This window comes from Podarcis bocagei, assembly GCF_964188305.1.
Source record: "Podarcis bocagei genome assembly, chromosome: 10".
NCBI classification, from domain to species: Eukaryota; Metazoa; Chordata; class Lepidosauria; order Squamata; family Lacertidae; genus Podarcis; species Podarcis bocagei.
The window spans coordinates 34,809,027-34,828,482 of NC_138135.1; the positions used below are offsets into that span (position 1 = coordinate 34,809,027).

General features: G+C 46.2%; 1 protein-coding gene across 1 annotated transcript in view; it reads right to left on the minus strand.

The window, feature by feature from the left end:
• Positions 1-16,445, minus strand: part of SHISA8 (shisa family member 8) — a 31,377-nt gene extending 14,932 nt beyond the window's left edge. The window contains exon 1 of the mRNA XM_081209550.1: positions 14,635-16,445. Within this exon, the coding sequence (XP_081065676.1) occupies positions 14,635-15,197 (563 nt within the window). The 5' untranslated portion in view covers positions 15,198-16,445. The remainder of the gene's footprint in view (positions 1-14,634) is intronic.
• Positions 16,446-19,456: the final 3,011 nt, after the last annotated feature.

The window sequence follows — 19,456 nt, forward strand, 5'->3', positions numbered from 1 at the left end:
GACGTTGATAGAAATATTGATACCAACTGACCTCCTAAAATGAAACAGAAGCTTTCCTAAAACTCAGTTGATGCCAGCTTATTACCCGCAAGTAGGTACTCCAGCCAACATCAGCAAAGGCTCGTCATCGTGGACAGATTAAGCTCCTCGTTAGGAGCTCTGGAAAAAACCATAAACGAGCCAGTGAGTACCGGCGAAGGGCCAAACGCTTTCAAGCATCTCTTCAAGGGGAAGCTGGTGTGAGCATTCCGGTGCTGGTTTACAAGCCCGGGAAAGCAAGCCAGGACGTGTACAGCTCAATGCTTGTACAGGGCCCCGCAGAGAAAATGCAGCCTGGCAGTCGCAGTCACGGGCCTGAAGCCCAGGAGCAAAGGCGAAAGAAGGGACCCATGATGTTAGTCAAGAAGGATTATACTTAAGGGAACCTGAAGAGCCAAAGGGAGCCCACCCCCCATAGCCTGTAATCCTGCTGCTGCGTTTCAGGGCAAGCTGGCGTTTTCGCACCAGTGTTGCCAATGCTCAGTAAATTTTAAAGTCAAGGAGAGAGAGAGAGAGAGAGAGAGAGAGAGAGAGAGAGAGAAAGAAAGAAAGAAAGAAAGAGAAAGTCCTTTCTCTCTCTCTCTCTCTGTGTGTCCATATGCCTATTTTTCAATTGTACAGTGCCGATCAGAAGGTCGGCGGTTCGAATCCCCTCGACGGGGTGAGCTCCCATTGCTCGGTTCCTGCTCCTGCTAACCTAGCAGTTTGAAAGCACGTCAAAGTGCAAGTAGATAAATAGGTACCGCTCTGGCGGGAAGGTAAACGGCGTTTCCATGCGCTGCTCTGGTTCGCCAGAAGCGACTTAGTCATGCTGGCCACATGACCCGGAAGCTGTACGCCGGCTCCCTCAGCCAATAAAGCGAGATGAGCACCGCAACCCCAGAGTCGGTCATGACTGGACCTAATGGTCAGGGGTCCCTTTACCTTTACCTTTTTACCTTGGGTTACAGACGCTTCAGGTTACAGACTCCGCTAACCCAGAAATAGTACCTTGGGTTAAGAACTTTGCTTCAGGATGAGAACAGAAATCGTGCTCCGGCGGCGCGGTGGCAGTGGGAGGCCCCATTAGCTAAAGTGGTATCTCAGGTTAAGAACAGTTTCAGGTTAAGAATGGACCTCCAGAACAAATTAAGTTCTTAACCCGAGGTACCACTGTACATGCAAGCAAAAGGGCCAGCTAAAGCTTACTCTTCACAGTGTGTGTGTGTGTTTGTGTCTGTAATATAAACTCTGCTTCCCTCGCTTCCCTCCTTCCCTTGCCATACTAATAGGTGCCAGAGCTGAGTTCTGGTGAGTTCTGGATGGAAAAAAGCCCTCTCAGTGATTTGTGCTACAAGGTTCTTGCCTCCCTGTTCTGACCCGACAGGAGTAGAGGGGGCTTCTCCTTTCACATGCAAGGAGGGAAGAGGAAGGAGACGGGAAGTGGGTTTTAGAGGGCAAGTGGAGGGCATGCAGACAGGGCATCTGCTTTTGCTGTGCCATCTGTTGAAAAGAAAACTTCTTGGTTTCAGGGAGGGGTTCACTCACCTACACCTCAGCTGAGAGCTGATCTATATGTGTTACATGGAATGAAGGTGACATAGAAATATGCAGGTGAGAGACTGAGAGGGCACACTTTGAAAGCTTCCCAATCATACTCTTTCCTCCCCTACAGCATGTGGTAAATAAGCGTAACTGATACCGGGCACTGCTCTCCTTTAGATATATTGTTTTACTACGCCACACACAAGGGCTGCTGACAAAAAGTGGAGGAGTATTCAAAGTATTTATTTTTTCCTCCATATACTGCCTTTCTGCCAATGCAGTTAAGGTGGCTTGCTGTTTACACACACAAAAAAGCACTCCAACACATCTGCTTGTCCCACTGCTTCCCCCCAGGAAAATTCACTGAATTGGACTAACATCAACTGCGTTTCCGCAGACTGACATTTGCTCTAATTCACTGGTAAATTCGGTGTCCCAGGAAAAGCAGGGAAGCAAGCAGAACACCTCTTGGACCCCCGCTTTCTAGACACAGGACAAGCAAAGTGTCGGGATGCAAAAGGAGAACTGGAAGGAAAAAAGAGCAATTCTATGTACCAGTTGCATAATCAATAATGATCACACACACACACTGGCATTCTGAAGAGCATATCTGCTTCATTTTGCTCAGTGGGTCAGATCAGCTCTGGAGGGGAGTTTGGCCTCCATGCTGGATTTCTGGGCAGAGTGATGAGCTGCAATCCCAGCTAGTCCAGACCATGTTGATTTAGAGCCCAACATGTGTCCGATCAGCTCAGATGTATCGCTGGAAAGAATGACAGAAACTGGGTGAGGATAAATAGGGTCCACAGTGTGGCTTTGCAAGGGAAAAGACCAGTCCATAAGTAACAGCAGGGGGTGGCATTCTCCTGAGCAGGAATCATGTGACTTCATGTTTAGAGGTGAAGCTGGTCATAGGCTGCCGAGAAATCCTTGCCAGAGGAGTGGAGGGGCTGTTGGTAGGGAAGGGAACAATGAAGGGCACAGTCAGGGCTGTAACAACGTAGTACACAACCCATATTGGGGTTTCTCACACAATGGCATTTCGATTGTTGACTTTGATAGTATGTTGAATGTAGGAGTGTGGTGTGGAGGACTAGAGAGGGTGGAAAAAAACCACAGCACCAAATTCCGAGGTGCCAGTCAACATCTTTTCAGAACCATCTTAATTTGTTACGGCACCAGCCCTACCACAAGGCTGAATAATTTTACATTTCAAAATCCTTATACATCACTGCTTTTCTAGCCCTGAGCTAATAATATTTAGCTAATCAGTGTCTACTAAAACAAGTGTCACAAAATTCTTGTTTGCCCCACCAACATTTACACTCAGTCCCAGTTTTAACTGCCAAGACTACTCGCAACACGTTCGTCTGGTCACACCGAACAAACTACTTTTGGGATGTGAGCCAGTGAGAAAGAGAAGCAATGGTTGGGGTTCCCACGACAGAATGATGGAGTGAGAGGGAGAGGGCTGCTGCTTCCAGGCTGTGGTTACTTTGCAGGTGGTATTCAATCACCAAGCAGCAAATTCAGCGATTCAGCTAGATTGGTAAAGAAAAAGTGTTTTATATGCGATATAACACTGTGACACCAGATGGTGCTGTGGAGTCCCAACTTTCCCTACTGGATTTCCCTGTATGAATTTACAATGCATTTAACTGAATTGCTTCTTTGACATGTCTAGATCCAGCCAAGGTTGCACAGTGAACGCTGGATTTGGCACTCTTGCACAAAGAAACCTGTTTTAGGGTTTAAAGCCCCCCACAGATTTCTTGGTCAGGAAAGCAATGGGGAAGTGCACCAGACAGTACGTGATAACTGAAGTCATATAACCTTCCCACAAGCAAATCAGGATGAATGCTCAATAAACAGGCTGTCTGCAAGTGACCATAAAGTAAGGGTGAGATGGAAAGAGGTGTAAAGAAAACATGCAGAAAAATTCAGGACTGACAGTTATTTCTGCATTGCAGGGAATTGGACTAGATTACCCACTGGGTGCCTTCCAACTCTACAATTCTATTATTCTATGACACCAGATGCTTCCACACTGCAGTTTATTGTCGGGGTTGCTCTTGTCTGCAAGTTTTTCATAGCATTCACACAACAAAGTCCTCATCAAAATGACACCACACATTATTTCCCTATTGAACACAGACTTGCTGTTTCTGTGGATTTTTCTAAACTTGCTGAATTTCGTGCACAAATAAGAAATTTGGATGAAATGGGGCGGGGGGAGGGATATGGCAAGGATGATCTCATGCGGATGCCACACAAAACATGCATGTGTGAGCAGCCCTGAGTCCTCCACAAACTGCTGTGTGGAAGTGCCCACTGTCTGTACAGCTGAACGATGCCATGAGTCATTAGCCAGAGTGAGGCAGCCACTTCTGGCAGAACGTTTTGGCCGACACGAAAAGGCAACAAATTGTCAGTTATTTAATTATTCCATCTTTACTACCAGGAAATGCACTTGTGAGACTTTCTCCCTCAGGTTGCCAAAATAACCTTGCTGGCCTTTGGAGGGGTGTGTGCAGTTCTGGATTTGTTCCTGGTGTTTAGTGCACCTTTGGTTCTGTTTGTAGAAGGGCAACCGCTTCCTCCCCTCTGGTTTGAGCCAGCACCACAGTCGGAAGGAGTAAGTTTGGCAGCAGCCGGGGATGGAAGGAGCTCTCAGTTTTGGTTCTCCCCATTTCTCATTTTCCCAATCTTAAATTCAGTTCTCTGCACTTTGCAGCCATTTGCGGGTTTGTTACCTCATCAAAATTCATCAACATTTCAGGGCAAATGTCTGCTAATAAACACACATTCATATGCAGTTTTGACTAATTCAAGTGTGATCTGCTTGTAGACTTTGTGTGGATTCTTTAGGGCAGGCATGAGGAAATGACCCTGCAGATGTTGCTGGACTACAGCTCCCCAGACCATCGGCTGCACAAAAAGGGGCTAAAATGGGAGCTGCGTGCCCCACAACATCTCGAGTCCCACAAGTACCTAGTCCTGCTTTAGCACAACCATTTCCCGCGCTCCTGATCAGATCACCAAACTGACCTGCTTTCCCTATGCATTTACCCAATTATACCTTTTAAAGGCTGAATTCTTTTCTGTGGGGAAAGACAATTATTTTCTGCATCTTTACAGCACCAAGCCTGATGGGTTGCTTTCTCCTACCTCAGCTCTATGGGGCTTTAAATATTTACGGTGTCCCCTTATGTGGAACCTTGTTTCCCAACCTGTGGCCCTCCCAACAGGCTGGGAACCTCTTCTTAGGAGAGCCAGCTCTTTTCTAATAGACATCACTCCACCAGCCAATCAGGCCTGTTCCCTGGGGCAACTGTATGTTCAACTTACATGCAAGCAAGACATTAGGACAGATAAAAGGAGACAAGATGAAAATTAGCTCTCATTAGTGAGCTGGGGGAAGGGCACTTCGTGCTCCCTCGCAGGTTCCTTTCTCAAGCGTAGCACTGTTATCTTCATTCCCACTGTGGGTGATAAGAGTACAGTGGTACCTCGGGTTACAGACACTTCAGTTTACAGACACTTCAGGTTACAGACTCCGCTAACCCAGAAATATTATCTTGGGTTAAGAACTTTGCTTCAGGATGAGAACAGTAATCACATGGCAGAGGCGCAGTGGCAGCAGGGGGGCCCATTAGCTAAAGTGGTACCTCAGGTTAAGAACAGTTTCAGGTTAAGAACAGACCTCCAGAATGAATTAAGTTCTTAACCCGAGGTACCACTGTACATTCATTTTAAGCATGCACGTACCTGCTATGGGTAGTGCCTCCACAGAAATGAGTTAAGGATCAAAATGCTAGTCAATCACATAGAGTATTAACATTCAACGTGCTTCATAGAATTGTAGAGTTTTGGAAGGGACCACAAGGGTTATCTCAATCCAACCCCCTGCAATGCAGGGATCTTTTTGCCCAACGTGGGGCTTGAACCCGCAACCTTGAGATTAAGAGTCTCGTGCTCTGCCAACGAAGCTATTTCAGTGCTAGTAAGTTCCACTCAAATCAGACACACTTGCTTCCAACTCCAAGTAAATACATTCAGAATCATGATTTTTTTCAGTGCACACACAAAAAACCAACAAAAACACAAGTAGACTTCTACCCTTTCATCCTTCCTCCAGTCCAAGACATTTGCACTGATATATCGGCCCGAAATCCACTATCAGAATCTCTGCAGTGATAGTATTTTGTCCGCATAACAAATTCAAGCCAATATAACTGTCAGGGGTTATTCTAAACTGCTTCCATGGGGAAGCTGTCATCTCCTGCACACACACACACACACACCCCAGAACCGCCACTGCCCATAATTCACAACTACAATAGGCAGGCAGCTCTGGCCAGAATATGTTTTCCAACACTTCTCCTCCTCCTTCCACAAACTCTGTAGATTCAGCTCCAGTTTGGCCTATGCTTGTTTGACCTCATAGCTCTTTCTGAAGCCTGAGAGGCCCAGGACATCGGAGAACCTGGAGGGAGCAGTGGGTTGCATCGGATGAGGCCATGGACCAAAATAAGGAGATGGATCCAGTTCCCCATCTCTATTCTTCATGGTCTTCATAATCAGTACTCAAAAGCTGCTATTCCTCACCCAGCCCAAACCACAAATGTGCTGTCACCCACTGTTCAAATATATTACAGTCGACTTCATAGCCCTGCCATCTTTTTGGGAACAGGTTATTATCCATGCCACCTTCTGCTGCTGGGGCTCCTGGCATGCGGTATGAGACCATCTGGCTTAATCCTGGCTGCATTACAGCTTCTCTGTCCTTATGAGAACATTGTTATGAGCCACCCCCCACTTCTGCCTCTCAGCACCAGAATCCAGCACATTTCCAGGTGAGGGCACAATGTCTGCTCCCTGACACTAGCCTGTTTTAAAAGGTTTCTTTCCTCCATATCTGAAGGAGGAATCTTAACAAAACAACCCATTTGTTAATGTTCAGTGATTAATTTCTAAAATGAGACCTGTGGGGAACCTTTGGCCCTCCAGCTGTTACTCCTGTCAGCCCCACAAGCCTGGTCAATGGCAAGGGATGATGGGAGTTGTAGTTCAGCAACATCTGGAGGGCCAGAGGTTGTCCACACCTGGCCACTGGCAGAGGCAGAGGCGTGCGGGGGGAGTGCACCGCCTACAGCAGTGCAATTCCGGCGGGGTGCCATTGCGGCTGCCCCCTGCCCGCGCTGGGCACCACGCCCCTGTGGGCAGTGCACCACGCCCCCGAGATGCGCGTCAGCCCCATCCTCACTTGCTCCCCGCCTCCCGGTGCCAGAGCATGAAGCTCCGCCACTACACCTGGTTCAGGAGTTCTAAATTTAGAAGAGTGTGTTTCAGTTATTCGGTGCTGGTAAACCTCTGCCCATGCTCACTGGCATTCCAAAATGGCACTTTTCTGTCGTTGACATAACATCAAAATATAGACTTCTTGGGCAGGATGTACATTTTGCGAGCCAACATTTCTACACTGAGCCTTAAGTGTAAATTGAGATCTCAGTTAATTGATAAACTTCTTAATGAAGTGCCGCTTCTAGTCTTAACACCAGAAATTGCACGAACAGCACCAGAGAAGTGTTACATGTCCACTGGGGCCAATTCACACAACCTGTTTCCTCAGCATATGGTCCTTTTTGCAATTACTGTAATCAACGGGTTATTTTAAAATGCTTTCCCAGAGCCAGTACTTTGCCTGCCTCTTTTTAAGAAAATAAATAGAAATCCCTTTGTTCACATTTTCTTCACTTCCTCCTCTTGCTTTTTGTGCCCTTGTCTGATACTACCAAAAACTCCCTTCCTTCCCATTTAATTATTTCTAATAGCCCCTGGTTGTACTCTTATCAAACAAAGAATACTTTTTAAAAATCTTTATTCTTGGTCTATATTTCCTACATACATTAGTTATTGCAATGGCCCAATACATATATACATCTTTGTGTTATAGGGTGACACCCCATGCTGTGCAAGCAGAGAGGACCTCCCTTTCCATTTCTCCCCCTGCAGCCCTCTCCCACCTCCCCCATCTGATCTGGAGGAATCTCCAACCTGCCAGAGCAGATTTTGGGGGAACAAGGGATTAGGGGAATAGTAATCAGTTCCACCATTTGTGCCCATTCTGCTGATGGGTGATGGGCAGGATAGACGCCTTTGGATTTCACCCTAAGTTATTTCCAATAATTATGCAGAATTATTCTTGCTGATGGTCCAGGGAACAGGCTGGAATGAGCATGGCTGACCTCTTTTCAGTTTGCTGTGGGTGGAATTCAACATCTTATTATTTTATTTTAATGCATTTCAATTATTTTAACAGCTTATTCCACTTTTCTCCATCAAAGATGGGCCCAAAGCAGCTCACAAAATTAAATAAACCAGAACGCCATGTTTAAAATTAGTATGAATATTGTCTCATGTAATTGTTTGCTCACTTATACTATATAGGTTTAGGCACTAAATAAGAGCCGATTCATATGCACAAGCCCCACTTCTTTTCTTCATGCCATATATTGGCTGTGTGACTCACAGTACATACTAGCCATGTCTACTCATAAGTAAATCCTATCGAGTTTAGTGGGCTTTACTCCCAGGGAATATATCCACCACTCAGTTTCATAAACTGTGTCCAAGCATGTGGAGGCCAAGCCCCAAACATAAATTTAAGTTGTCCATGCTGTAATTTGCGGCAGTTTCCTAGATCAGTCTCTTTGCCCTAATAAACAATTTCTTGTAGCTTTTTTATTTCATTCAATTCACCCTCAAGTCCCTACTCACCCACAAATATAACATGGATTTATTGCCAAACTTGTTTCCCTAGCAGACAATCTGCAGACTAGAGCAGGCACCTCACTGATCAGACACTCACAGAGGCAATAAGTTACCAAATTTCCAGAGCTTTTACATTTCCTGTCCATTCCAACAGCCTTATTAGTTTCTTTGAGAGCTGCTGGGGAGGGACTCAGGGGCAGAGCAATTTTTCTGGGGCAGGGAACCTCAGGCTCAAGGGCCAAGTTGGGGCCCTCTGGACTTCTCCATCTCCCCCTCAAAACTCTCCTCAAGCTACACTTCCTCTTACCAGGCCACACCCTCACCACCTGGCTTTGTACCAGCCTTGAGTGTTTTAGCCTGGCTGGAATGTGCCCATGAACTCTGATAATGCCTCTTGTTTGTCTGCAGGGAGGACAGAGAGAATTGTGTGTGAGTGAGTGACTGTAGAAACTAACCTACTGTACAAAGCTAAAATTTACACACATTGCTCCACCCACTTTGGCCTGTGGCTCCCAGAAGGGAATGTGGCTCTCAAGGTGAAAAAGACTCCTTTCCCCTGTCTTGTATGAAGGAGGTCTCAGGTTCAGTCTTTGGCATTGCCAGAGGAAATGATCAGATGGCAGGTGATGAAAAGATGCCTGCTTTAGGCCCTGGAGAGCTGTTCACTGCCTGAGATCATATCAGAAGCTGGGGTGGCTTTCATAATTTTGTGAATGTCCCTGGAAAATTGGTGCACTTGGAGGGCATGGGGAACATCCTTATTTCCTCTCCTAGTGCAGCTGCTGCCAAGCTTGGGGAGGAGGATGAGCCAGTGCCTGTCCTGAGCAGCTGTGAGGGAGCTTCCTGTTGCCTCTCTGTGGCCTCTCCAGGGCTGCCTTCAGGTGTAAAAGTTGTATAGCTACTAATCTCCTTGTCATCTGATGGGAGGGTATTCCACAGGGTGGGTGCCACTGCTGAGAAGGCCCTCTGCCTGGTTCCCTGTAGCTTTACTTCTCACAGTGAGGAACCACCAGAAGACCCATGGACTAGGACCTCAGTGTCCAGGCTGAATGATGGGGGGTGGAGACACTCCTTCAGGTATACAGGGCCAAGGCCATTTAGGGCTCTAAAGGTCAGGGCCAACACTTTGAATTGTGCTCAGAAGTGCAATGGGAGCCAGTGTAGATCCTTTAGGACCAGTGTTGCTCCCAGGTACCCATCAAGCAAAGTTAGTCAAGTGATAAAGTGCTGCCTGTACAATCGCTGTACTATGGAGGATAGACTGATTATCAAAGGTCAGGAAAGATGCAAAACGGGGGCTGGATATTTAGGAAGGTTGCATAGGACTGATTTCCAAACGTTCTCTCTCTAGCGGGAATTATTAACACCTTGCTCCAGGAAATATTGCCGTGCACACATTTGACTTGATGAAATAGTAAAACAAGAGCATTAACTTAAGCAAGATGAAACAGTGACACCTGTGTTGACTGTGATGGTGCTATTTCTGTGCTCTTTTCTCCTGCCACCTCTGCCAGCACACCTGGCCTCTAGGCAGACTTCATCCCTAGCATCTGTCTCTATAGATACCAAAATCTGTCTCTTCCTCTTCTGATTATGACTTCCCTAGTTTTGGCAACACATTTTGTTCCAGTTCACAGTTCCTGCAATGACCTCCGTAGATTCCAGAAGCAGCTTGATGGGAGCATCCATAGTTTCCTTTGGGCTAGAGGACAAGTGCCCATTTAAACATCCCTTGTTCTGTTTCCCTTACTCCAGAGTGAGTTGCAGGGTCACCTGCCTCATTAGTGATTGATGAACTTATGCATGCATTTACGTATGACTTAGATTTATAACCCACCCTGCAAATACATTGGCTTACAATAATCTTAAAATAAAAATACAGTAAGTATCATGTTAATAAAAGTGAGGGACACGGATGAGTTGCATCCCAAAGCACCCATGGTCAGGAGAAGATCACCCTGGTTCTAGCCATGGGGCAGAGAAGGAGGTGCAGCTAAAAAGAGGAAAAGCACAAGAGACGTTTGAGCAAAGCAATTGCTTCTTGGGCACAGGTTGGCTGACCCCTTTAATCTAAAGTTCCTCTTGTCAGCCGAACAAACAGAAATTTGCACAGCAGTGGCTGCTCAGCAAAGATCCCAATTTTCAGTCATATTTACCTGCATGCAAAATAGAGGAACCATATCCAAAATCAATGCTTTTTATTTGCTATCAAGGGCACAGCGGAACAATTGCCTCAAGACGCAATAATTTTGCCAAGCATAGAAAGATTTCTTTTTTCTTTTTAATTCCCAAGTTTGGCTGTTCATCCAAAGCAGAACTAACTTGACTTTGGCTATAATTTAACATTAAGTTACACATGCTAATTTAAACTATTGAAATCAAGGCCTGTTTGCAATAACTATATAGGCCCACCACCGCAAAAACTTATATAGCCAAACGGAGCTGGACTAGTAAATTGTAATTCACTGTGTTTGTTTTGTCCTAAGAAAATGAAAAACCAGTTGCTTTTGGTGGTCTACTGTATATGCTAGAAGTTTGCATTGTGGCCCTTCTAGTTTAACACTACAGGCTCGTCCACCCTTCTGCTTGCCCCATGCTTAGAAAGCCTTGGTCTCAGCGGTTTCCCCCTTGACCCATGATTTCTAGGCACAGGGACAAGCAGCTTTCCCCTTGCTCTACTCCTTTCCAATGGAAAACCCTCTCTTTAGCAAACACCAATCTGGAGAAAACTCAATTACTAAAGATCAGGTTTCCCTCTGAGGGAAAGTGGTGGGGCAAAGGGAAGTCTGGATGAGCCCTATTTTAGTTCTATTCTCCCTTGCTCCCAAACAATCATTTGTTGCTCGCAAGAGGAAGGCTAGAAAAAATAGGTGAAAATTTGCAGGGAAGCAGATTTTGGCTAAACGTTAGAAGACACTTCCTTGCAAGGAGGACAGTGGAACAGAATGCCTTGGGAGGTGGTGGGCAGAAGATGTTTAAGCAGAGGCCGAACAGCCAAATTCACAAGGATGCTGCAGTTGTACCCTGCATTGCAGATCCTGTTTTTATTTTATTTTCTTAATGAAATTTTATTTTCTTTTATTTACTTAGTACTGCTTTATTAACCACATTTCCCAAAGCTGCTTATTCATGTAGCAGATGGGTTTGTGCTATTGTGCCAGTAATGTGCGTCATTACCAGATGTGGTATGTTGGTGAGTTTCAAAGCTGTTGCGCAGCGTAGCAATAGGAGAGGAGCATGGCAGTGGTCAGAGGGAGGTGAATCGGGGAGACAACACACTTACAACCATAAAGGCACTTTGGCCACCACAGAACCAACCACTGCTAGCAAAACCCCAGACCCTATTGAAGCAAGCCATTATGCTGGCATTGCAGTTGACAGGCATCACAACACAGCTATGCCCGATCAGCCATGTATATGATGCCACTTGGAACCACGTCACTGTGCTGTCATAGAGAAGAGCATTGATGGGATGATTTAAAGTGGGCATAAAGTATTTGGATGTGTTCACGCACACATACAACCATATTTATTTAAAGGGTCAAATTGTTAGAACAGGGAAGAATTTAATCTCTCCCCTATTTCTTCTTTTTAGATCTATAAAATGTGTCACATAACCATCCTATGAAACACTTGAACTTTGGGACGGCATTACCAAATTTCAGTCTTGCTGAAGTTATAGCAAGTTAAGGCATCCATGGTTTCAAACGTGATATGTGATGGAAAAGATAAGGAGGATGTGGACACCCCTACGTTAATAGGGAGGGAACTATCTCTCTATGGCTGTTAGACATTGTATGGTGGAGCCTCCATGGTCAGAGGCAATACTAAAATCTAGGGACAGAAGGGGGCAGGCCATTGCCTTGGGGAGTTGCTTGTAAGCTTCCCAGAAATGTCTGGCTGTCCACTGCTGGAAACAGAACAGATAGACTTGGGTCTGATTCCGTCGGCCTGTTAGGTTGTTTACATACTTCTGGTGTCATTAGAAACACTTCAATATTTTGCACTTCCAGAAACAAAGAGAAGCCTGGGGAAATGACATTTGTGTGACAGAATTTGGTATCCCCACCCTGCTCTGCAAATCTGGCATGAAACCCAAAGTTCAGCTTCCTGGATCCTTGACTACATCATTCTAGAACTTGATCCTTTCCATGGGCTACAGCAGGTGGGGGATCTTGCCACCAGAGTCACATAGCTGCCTGGAAATAGTTCACAGCATGGCAATTAGAAAAGTCCATTTGGCTACTTTTGTGATCGTGCCTCATGCAGGCTGTTGGGTGCCCCTGAACTGAGACCGTTTCTGTGGCACTACACTGGATGGGCATTCATCCCTGGCAGCCTCCCATACACAGAGGTGGAGACCTTCATCAGATCCTTGATTCTGGTGCGGTGCTCAGCCTTGGACTTTGCCTTCCTTGCTGCCCAGTGGGAGTCAGAGGAGCAGCTGATCAGTGGATTTGGGCTGAGAGAGATGCTCCAGGGCCATTTGTCCGGGATGCTTATTATGCCCATGAGAAGGGGACACACTGTTGCCTCGACACCTCCCTCGATCCCAAGCACAAGCAGAGAGTCGCTGACTGGGCAGATAGCCCCTTTGGCTGCCCATCTTCTTTCCTGTTGCTACACATCAGGCAAAAAGATTGCAGTCCTGGCACAGAAGCAGATCAAGCGCTAGCATTACAAAGAGCTGGCACCCAGCGTGGCACTGCTTGCCTGCCCCCTTCCTCCCCTCCCCGGCTCTTCCACGCTGTATGTCATCATCCCTGAGCCCCCACATTCCCTTCCCACAACAACTGACAAAACGACCGTGCATGTTGCTATGTGTGTTGTAGGAGCCATGACTCGTGACCTACAAGTGCTACATAGCCTTGGGAGGAACAACTTCGCCTCTGACAAGAGACTTAATCCTTCTTCCCCTATTGCTTCTGGGGGACGGGTGGGTGGGAGAGAGAGAGAGAGAGAGAGAGAGAGAGGCCCCTGGCAGAAAGGGCTGACAGGGAAATCAAGGGAGCGGGGAGGCACAGAAGTTGAGGGGAACGGAAAAGAGGACAGTTCACAACTGGGCTTGTAACACAGGGAGAGAATGAACCCGGAGGAAGGGAAGCTCAACGAAAGAAAGAAGCGAAGGAGAGCAAAACAATGGAATGCACACTATGGGAGAATGCTTGTGTGCGCGCGCAAGAGATGCAGATAGGAAACGCCACCAGACAACCTACAATTAATTGCCGAGTTCAGTTGCTTTGCTTTAGAGATGGCAGCTGCAAAGTGAGAGGAGGCAAAGGGTTGGTCCCAGCAGGAGACGCTTAACCGCCAATACCCGCTTCCAATCTCCACCGACCCCCCTCCCCCCCCCCGCCCCGCATGGCTTTGAACTTGTTTTCATCGCACATACCGCAGCAGCAGCAGCATTCCGGGCTGCTTTTCCTTGAGCAGTAGCAAAGTTGGAGAGGTGTCGCCTTTGAATATCCTAGCTTTTTACAGTGTTGCGCGCCACTTGCCTTTTAATCCCTCTGCACTGTGCTGGCAAGGGGTGCAAGGGGCAGCTGCAAGCATGTGTCTGCTTGCTAGGCACCAGTGTTCATCACCCCCTCCTCAAACGCACGCACAAACACAAACAGAAAACTGCATATAAAGTTCCACAAAGTTCCACAGCCTTGCTTTAAAAACAGGGTCGCTGGGGAAAAGAAATAATATATTCTGAGGTATTGGGGTCCATTATGCCCTCTCTTTCTTTCTCTCTCAACACATGAAGATATCACCAACTTTACTTTCAGCCTTGCTTCAGCCAAGCATGAAGTGTACCTGCCTGCCCGGGCTAATCTTAACACTCTTATTATTCTCTTCACAGTATATCTCTCTCCCTCCCTCCCACTCTCCACATTTTATAACAACTTACATTTTCTTTTGAAATTAGCCTCTTAGGTTTCAGCCTCTTAAGTAAAATTAACAGTTCCCACTCTCAAGAAACATTCTTTGCTAAGCTTCACCTACTTGAACTTCTCATTCCCACCCATTTGCACAATTCCTTTAAGATTCACCAGAGCCATATCATTCCCTCTTTGTCTTCTGAGGACTTAGACCTAAAGACAAAGAAGGTTGTAGAGTGAGGAGATGAGAAGAGGAAAAGATGTTGGTTGACTTTGTAGACCTCAGTGTCAGCCTCAAAGGAGGTGACAGAGCTACAGGAGGCAGTTGGACATGTTCTTTATCGAAATTCACTGCAAAGAAAAAGTCAAAAGGAGACACAGAAGGGATAAAAGACAGAGATATGGTGTGTTTTTTTTGGGGGTGTCTTACCTGGACATGGTCATCTCTGCCTGAGGGCTCTGTGATTTCTCCAGTCCCAACTTTGTAAAGATGCCTACCAGCACCATGATGGCCACCACACCACAGATGATGTATACAATCATGTTGGTCTTGTCCCGTGTGGGGTTCTCGGGGGTCTCGTCCACCTGAGGTGGTGGTTGGCCTGTGTTGATCCATTCTGGCCTGTCATAATTGGTACAGCCACTTTGGTCCAGTCGCCCAGTTGTGAACTGGCAACAAAAGCGATACCCACAGGTCCCGCAACAAAACTTGTAGATCCCAGAATTGCAGTTAAAGGGTGGGTCCCACTGACCCATGACATCGTAATAACCAAGGCACCGATCGCCCCCAAGTATGGCCTCAGTGGTGGCCACAGCAGTGTCCTCCAAAGTGGGGCCAAAGCTGGTGTTGCTGTTGACTTCAATTTGCGCTTCTGGCTCAGGTTTCTGGGTACTGGGATTCCCAGTCCAAACCTGTCCTGGATCCAAAAGAACTAGGCAACAGAATCCAAAAATATAACCCCGTTCCATCTGCAATCCACCCCAGCTCATCATGGAAACGGTCTCGTCTCTCTTATTCTCTGACTGACTTCCCCAAAGGAGAAAAATCTTCTTTTGTCCAGACAGACAATCCAAAGAAGGGAATTCAAAAATTCCCAGTTAAAAGCTCAAGTAACCAGCACAAATCGTCGTCTACCACTTCCAGCAGAGAAGAGATACTTCAGCCCCTCCTCACTAGTTTTCTCCGGCGCAAACCCCACAGTCAAAGCAAAACCCTCTAGCCCAGAGAAGGGTGTGGGATGGGTGGAAATAAAGATGGGAGTTGGAAGTTAAAAGAAGGGAGGGAGAGAGGGGGATGAGGCTAAGGAGAAATATCAAAACAATGTGCAGCACTGACTAAGTGAAAAGACAACCTCACAATTTCCTGTGCGATCCCAGGAGGTGGGGAGATGTACAATTCTCTTCTTTCTTCTTCTTTCGTAGCAAATATTCTACGCTTCTAGTTTCGTCTGAGAAGCTGCGCTGTGAAATACCACAGACTACATTCCCATCTTGGCTCGAGCAGAATCCTGGAAGCAGCCTGTCCCTCTCTCGCTTTCGCTCCCTCTTCCTCAGAGACACTGCTTTCTGGAAAAAAAAAAAAGAAATCCTTTGCACCACTGAGAAAGGGAGGGATTGTCAGGAGGGAAAGAAAGAAAAGGGGAGGGAGGGAGAGGGAGCATAGGAGGAGTGAGAGTGGTCCTTATTTCTTCTTAAAGCCAGATCCACAATTGCCTGACAGTTTCCAAAGCAGACCAGAGAAGAAGCTTCGCCAACTCCTCCAATGCGCTCTCCGTGTCCTCTGTGCAAAGTCCTGGCTCGCTGCCAGAGGTTGTCATTAGGCCAGAGGGGATGCAAGAGGACACCAGCAGCTCCTTATTGACCATGTCCACAGGGCCGCCTGCACAAGTGGCATGAGGGAAACAAGCATGCTACTTGCAAGGAAGAGGAGGAAATTGGATGTGCGCTGGATTATTTGCTCTCCTTTTTCACATGTGCAGCTCTGCAGAGAACTAGAGCTGCTTCTTAGCAAACACACACAGACAGATATAACTTCAGTCTGGCAGTATTACAACTGCAATGTTATGTTTGAGAGCACGACTGTGAAATGATGGTCATAGAGCATTGTTGTTGCTGTTGCTGCTGTGTAAAAACAACAGCAACAACAAGAGCAACTACAGCTACTACCAGCCCCAGTCTAGATATCTGTTTGAGGTCAAACATAGCTTGGGATATCTTTTAAAGACACATGCTATGGTTGGGTGGGGGGCAAAGAGACTAATGAGGTACAGAATATGAACACTTGCAGAAAACATAGCTGTTTTACTAATTTTCTGCCCCCCTTCAAATCTGACAAAAGAAAGCTAAACACAAGCTGCAGCCTGCAGAACCTCTACAGTGATTGGCTGTAAGGACATTGGCTTCTGTTCTTGAAATGAGTCCCCAGTCTTAGTCATTGGCTCAGCGGCTGAAGTGTCACGGAATGTTTATGAACATTCGCACGACTCATGTGTTTACTTGGTCAGCCCACAGAGTCTAGAGACAGATGGGGCACTGCGCTGTTTGTGGGAAGGGTTTCGGCAGAAAAAGAGTGTAGGCAACAAGAACGAAGTGTTGGTAAGCAGACGGTGCAAAATACTACTTGTTTATGAGAGCTATGCTGAATGGTGTGCGAGAGAAGGGCGTATATGGATATGAGCGGCATGAATACATATGTGAAAGAGCGAAAGGGGAAGGGACAAAGAGAAGTTATCACATGCACACAGAGACAGGCACACCCTCCCCTCTCCATTTGTGAACTTTATGCAAGTCCCCACCTGTTTATGCGTACAGCTTTTAAATAGGAAAGCTCTGTGGCAGAGGCTGATGTTGTGACAGGAGGAGCTGCTTTTATTGAATTTTCCCCCAAAGCATTTAGCTATGAATTTAAATTATTTCTAGGCCACTTTTCCAACTTCAAAGCAGCATTAAAGCTACTCTTTCAGATTGGGAGATGAAAATTCTAGCCCCTCTGTGCCTTTAGGGAATGATTCGAGGTGTCCAAATCTAGAAAAACATACATGGAGAAGCTCATCGTATTTCTGAAAGGGCACAGGCTAATCCTTACTCTTATTCTCTTTCAGCCAGAGAACTTTTTCCAGGACACTTGAGAGAAAAATAAACCAAGTCTGAGGAGAAATGTCCAGGGCTTTGTACTGTCATACTTATTTTGGCAAGACTGCCTATTAATTTTAGAAAGGAAGCTGTGCCTGCATACAAAATGAAGGACAAGTTAGAACCAGGAACAAAGGCTCGGGGCAAACAAGATGAAAACACTTATTCGCACAACAAATAATTAACTTACACAATTAATTGCCACAAGATGTTGTGATGGCTCTAGGAAAGGCACGCAGGACCATCAGGAGGGAGGTTCAATTACACTCCTGGCCTGTCACACTGACAGGCCCTTAGCTAGTGTTAAAATATGCAGCTAAAAATAATTCCACTTGTTTTTCGTCAGTGGGAAGCTTAACTGCGAAAATGCCCCCTAAACAACCTCTTTATCGTGGAAGAGAAGCCAGATTGACTGACTGCTTGCAAAATACTCACTTTAGTGGTAATATCACATTACCTTTTAACGAAAAGAAGGAACCCAGGGCAAGGAGTAGGATCAGGCTGAGAAAACTGTTGAGACAGTCACTTCCCTAATCTCCCCTGGAGCCATTTAAGGAAGGTGTGTGTGTGTGTGTGTGTGTGTGTGTGTGTGTGTACACCCATACCCACATACCTGGAAGGAAGAAACACAGGCCATTAGCTCATGAAGGAGCCATGGTTTGCCCTCTGTTCTATATTTTTCATTGATTGCTTTCACCGTTCAAAACCGCAAATTGCCTTGGGCTCCTTCCAACAAAGGCGGCTTATTAAAATTCAATGATTTCATAAATGTAGGGTTTGATAATATTTTCCGTTCTTCAAGAGACTGCAGCAGGCACCATCCACCTTCCTCCCCAGGGGATAACAGAAATCAATATCAAAGAACTAGCCTAAACTGAAGTGACCGAGTGAACAAATATTCAGCACCTGGGAAGCACATTTGACAGCAAAATTTCAAATCTAAAACTGCGGCAGATTTCCTAACAAGGGAACTGTCCAGCTTCTGAACTCCAGAGTGGCTTCTTCCTTGAGATAACCCTTTTCAAAGCCTGCTCATCAGTACCACTCGCCCTCTAAGCGATAAGATATTTTATTAAGAGTTATTTGCCTGTGGCCTTTACATGTGCAAGTTTAGGGGAATGTCTACATGACACCATGCTTAACTTAATGGTTTCCCCACTTTTTGAGGAAAATCTTATTTGACTGTTGAATCCAAAATTAAAGAGTTCTCTCCGGCCATCTATTCTGATGTCTTGCTGAGAGGTGTTCTCCTTTGGTATTCCTCCTCCTTGCTTACTAGGACATACCTGTACCAATACAGTACTTGCTCCTTCCTAACCATGGTTTGTCATGGTGAACAAAGAATCTTCTTTCAGTGGTTGCAATGGTTGTGGAATCTCCTGGTGATCCCAAGAGACCTCACATCCCTTGGACATTTGGGAGGAGCAAAAATTCCAGGAAGGTCTAAGAAGCAGCCACGGAAGTATCATAGTGCTGAGGAGATGGGCGCTTGGGGCTGCAAGCTCAAGTGACTGAACAACCAGAAGGCTTCTCCAAAGACTGCTGGCATAGCTCTGTGTCCCTGACTCGCAGCTCTATTTTCCAAGTCGAATATTACACAGATATGTGGAGAGGAATGCCTAGGAGCCCCAGCAAAAAGTGATGAATTATCCATAATCTGGCAGGAGAATTTGAAATCTGCTCCTCAATTCTCCACTCAGCCCATGTTTGTGAGCAGAAAAGAGTGGGGAAGCAACAGAATTGAATCCTCACATGTCAGATGGTGCAGCGTGTCTCAAGTGCTATGAACCTGGTACTGCTCCCTCTTTTTCTACCTCTCAAGGAGTCCCTGTTTCAACCATCAACTTAATGGCCGGGGGCCACCGCTGTGCTGAGGAACACAAATCAACAACAGAAGACAACATAGCATGCCTTTGAGATACCCCTTTTCCTGGCAGCCCCCAAAATAAATAAGCACCCCCTCTTTTTCTTACATGAGATGGGGAAAAGGAGAGAAGGAATATCAGCAGAGACTGTGTTGTTACAGTCTCCACTTCCCCAAACAAGTGAGAAATTCCAAGAGCAACACAAAAGATTTTGGTTGACATAACCTTGGAGACTTAATGGTGTCTTGGCAATAT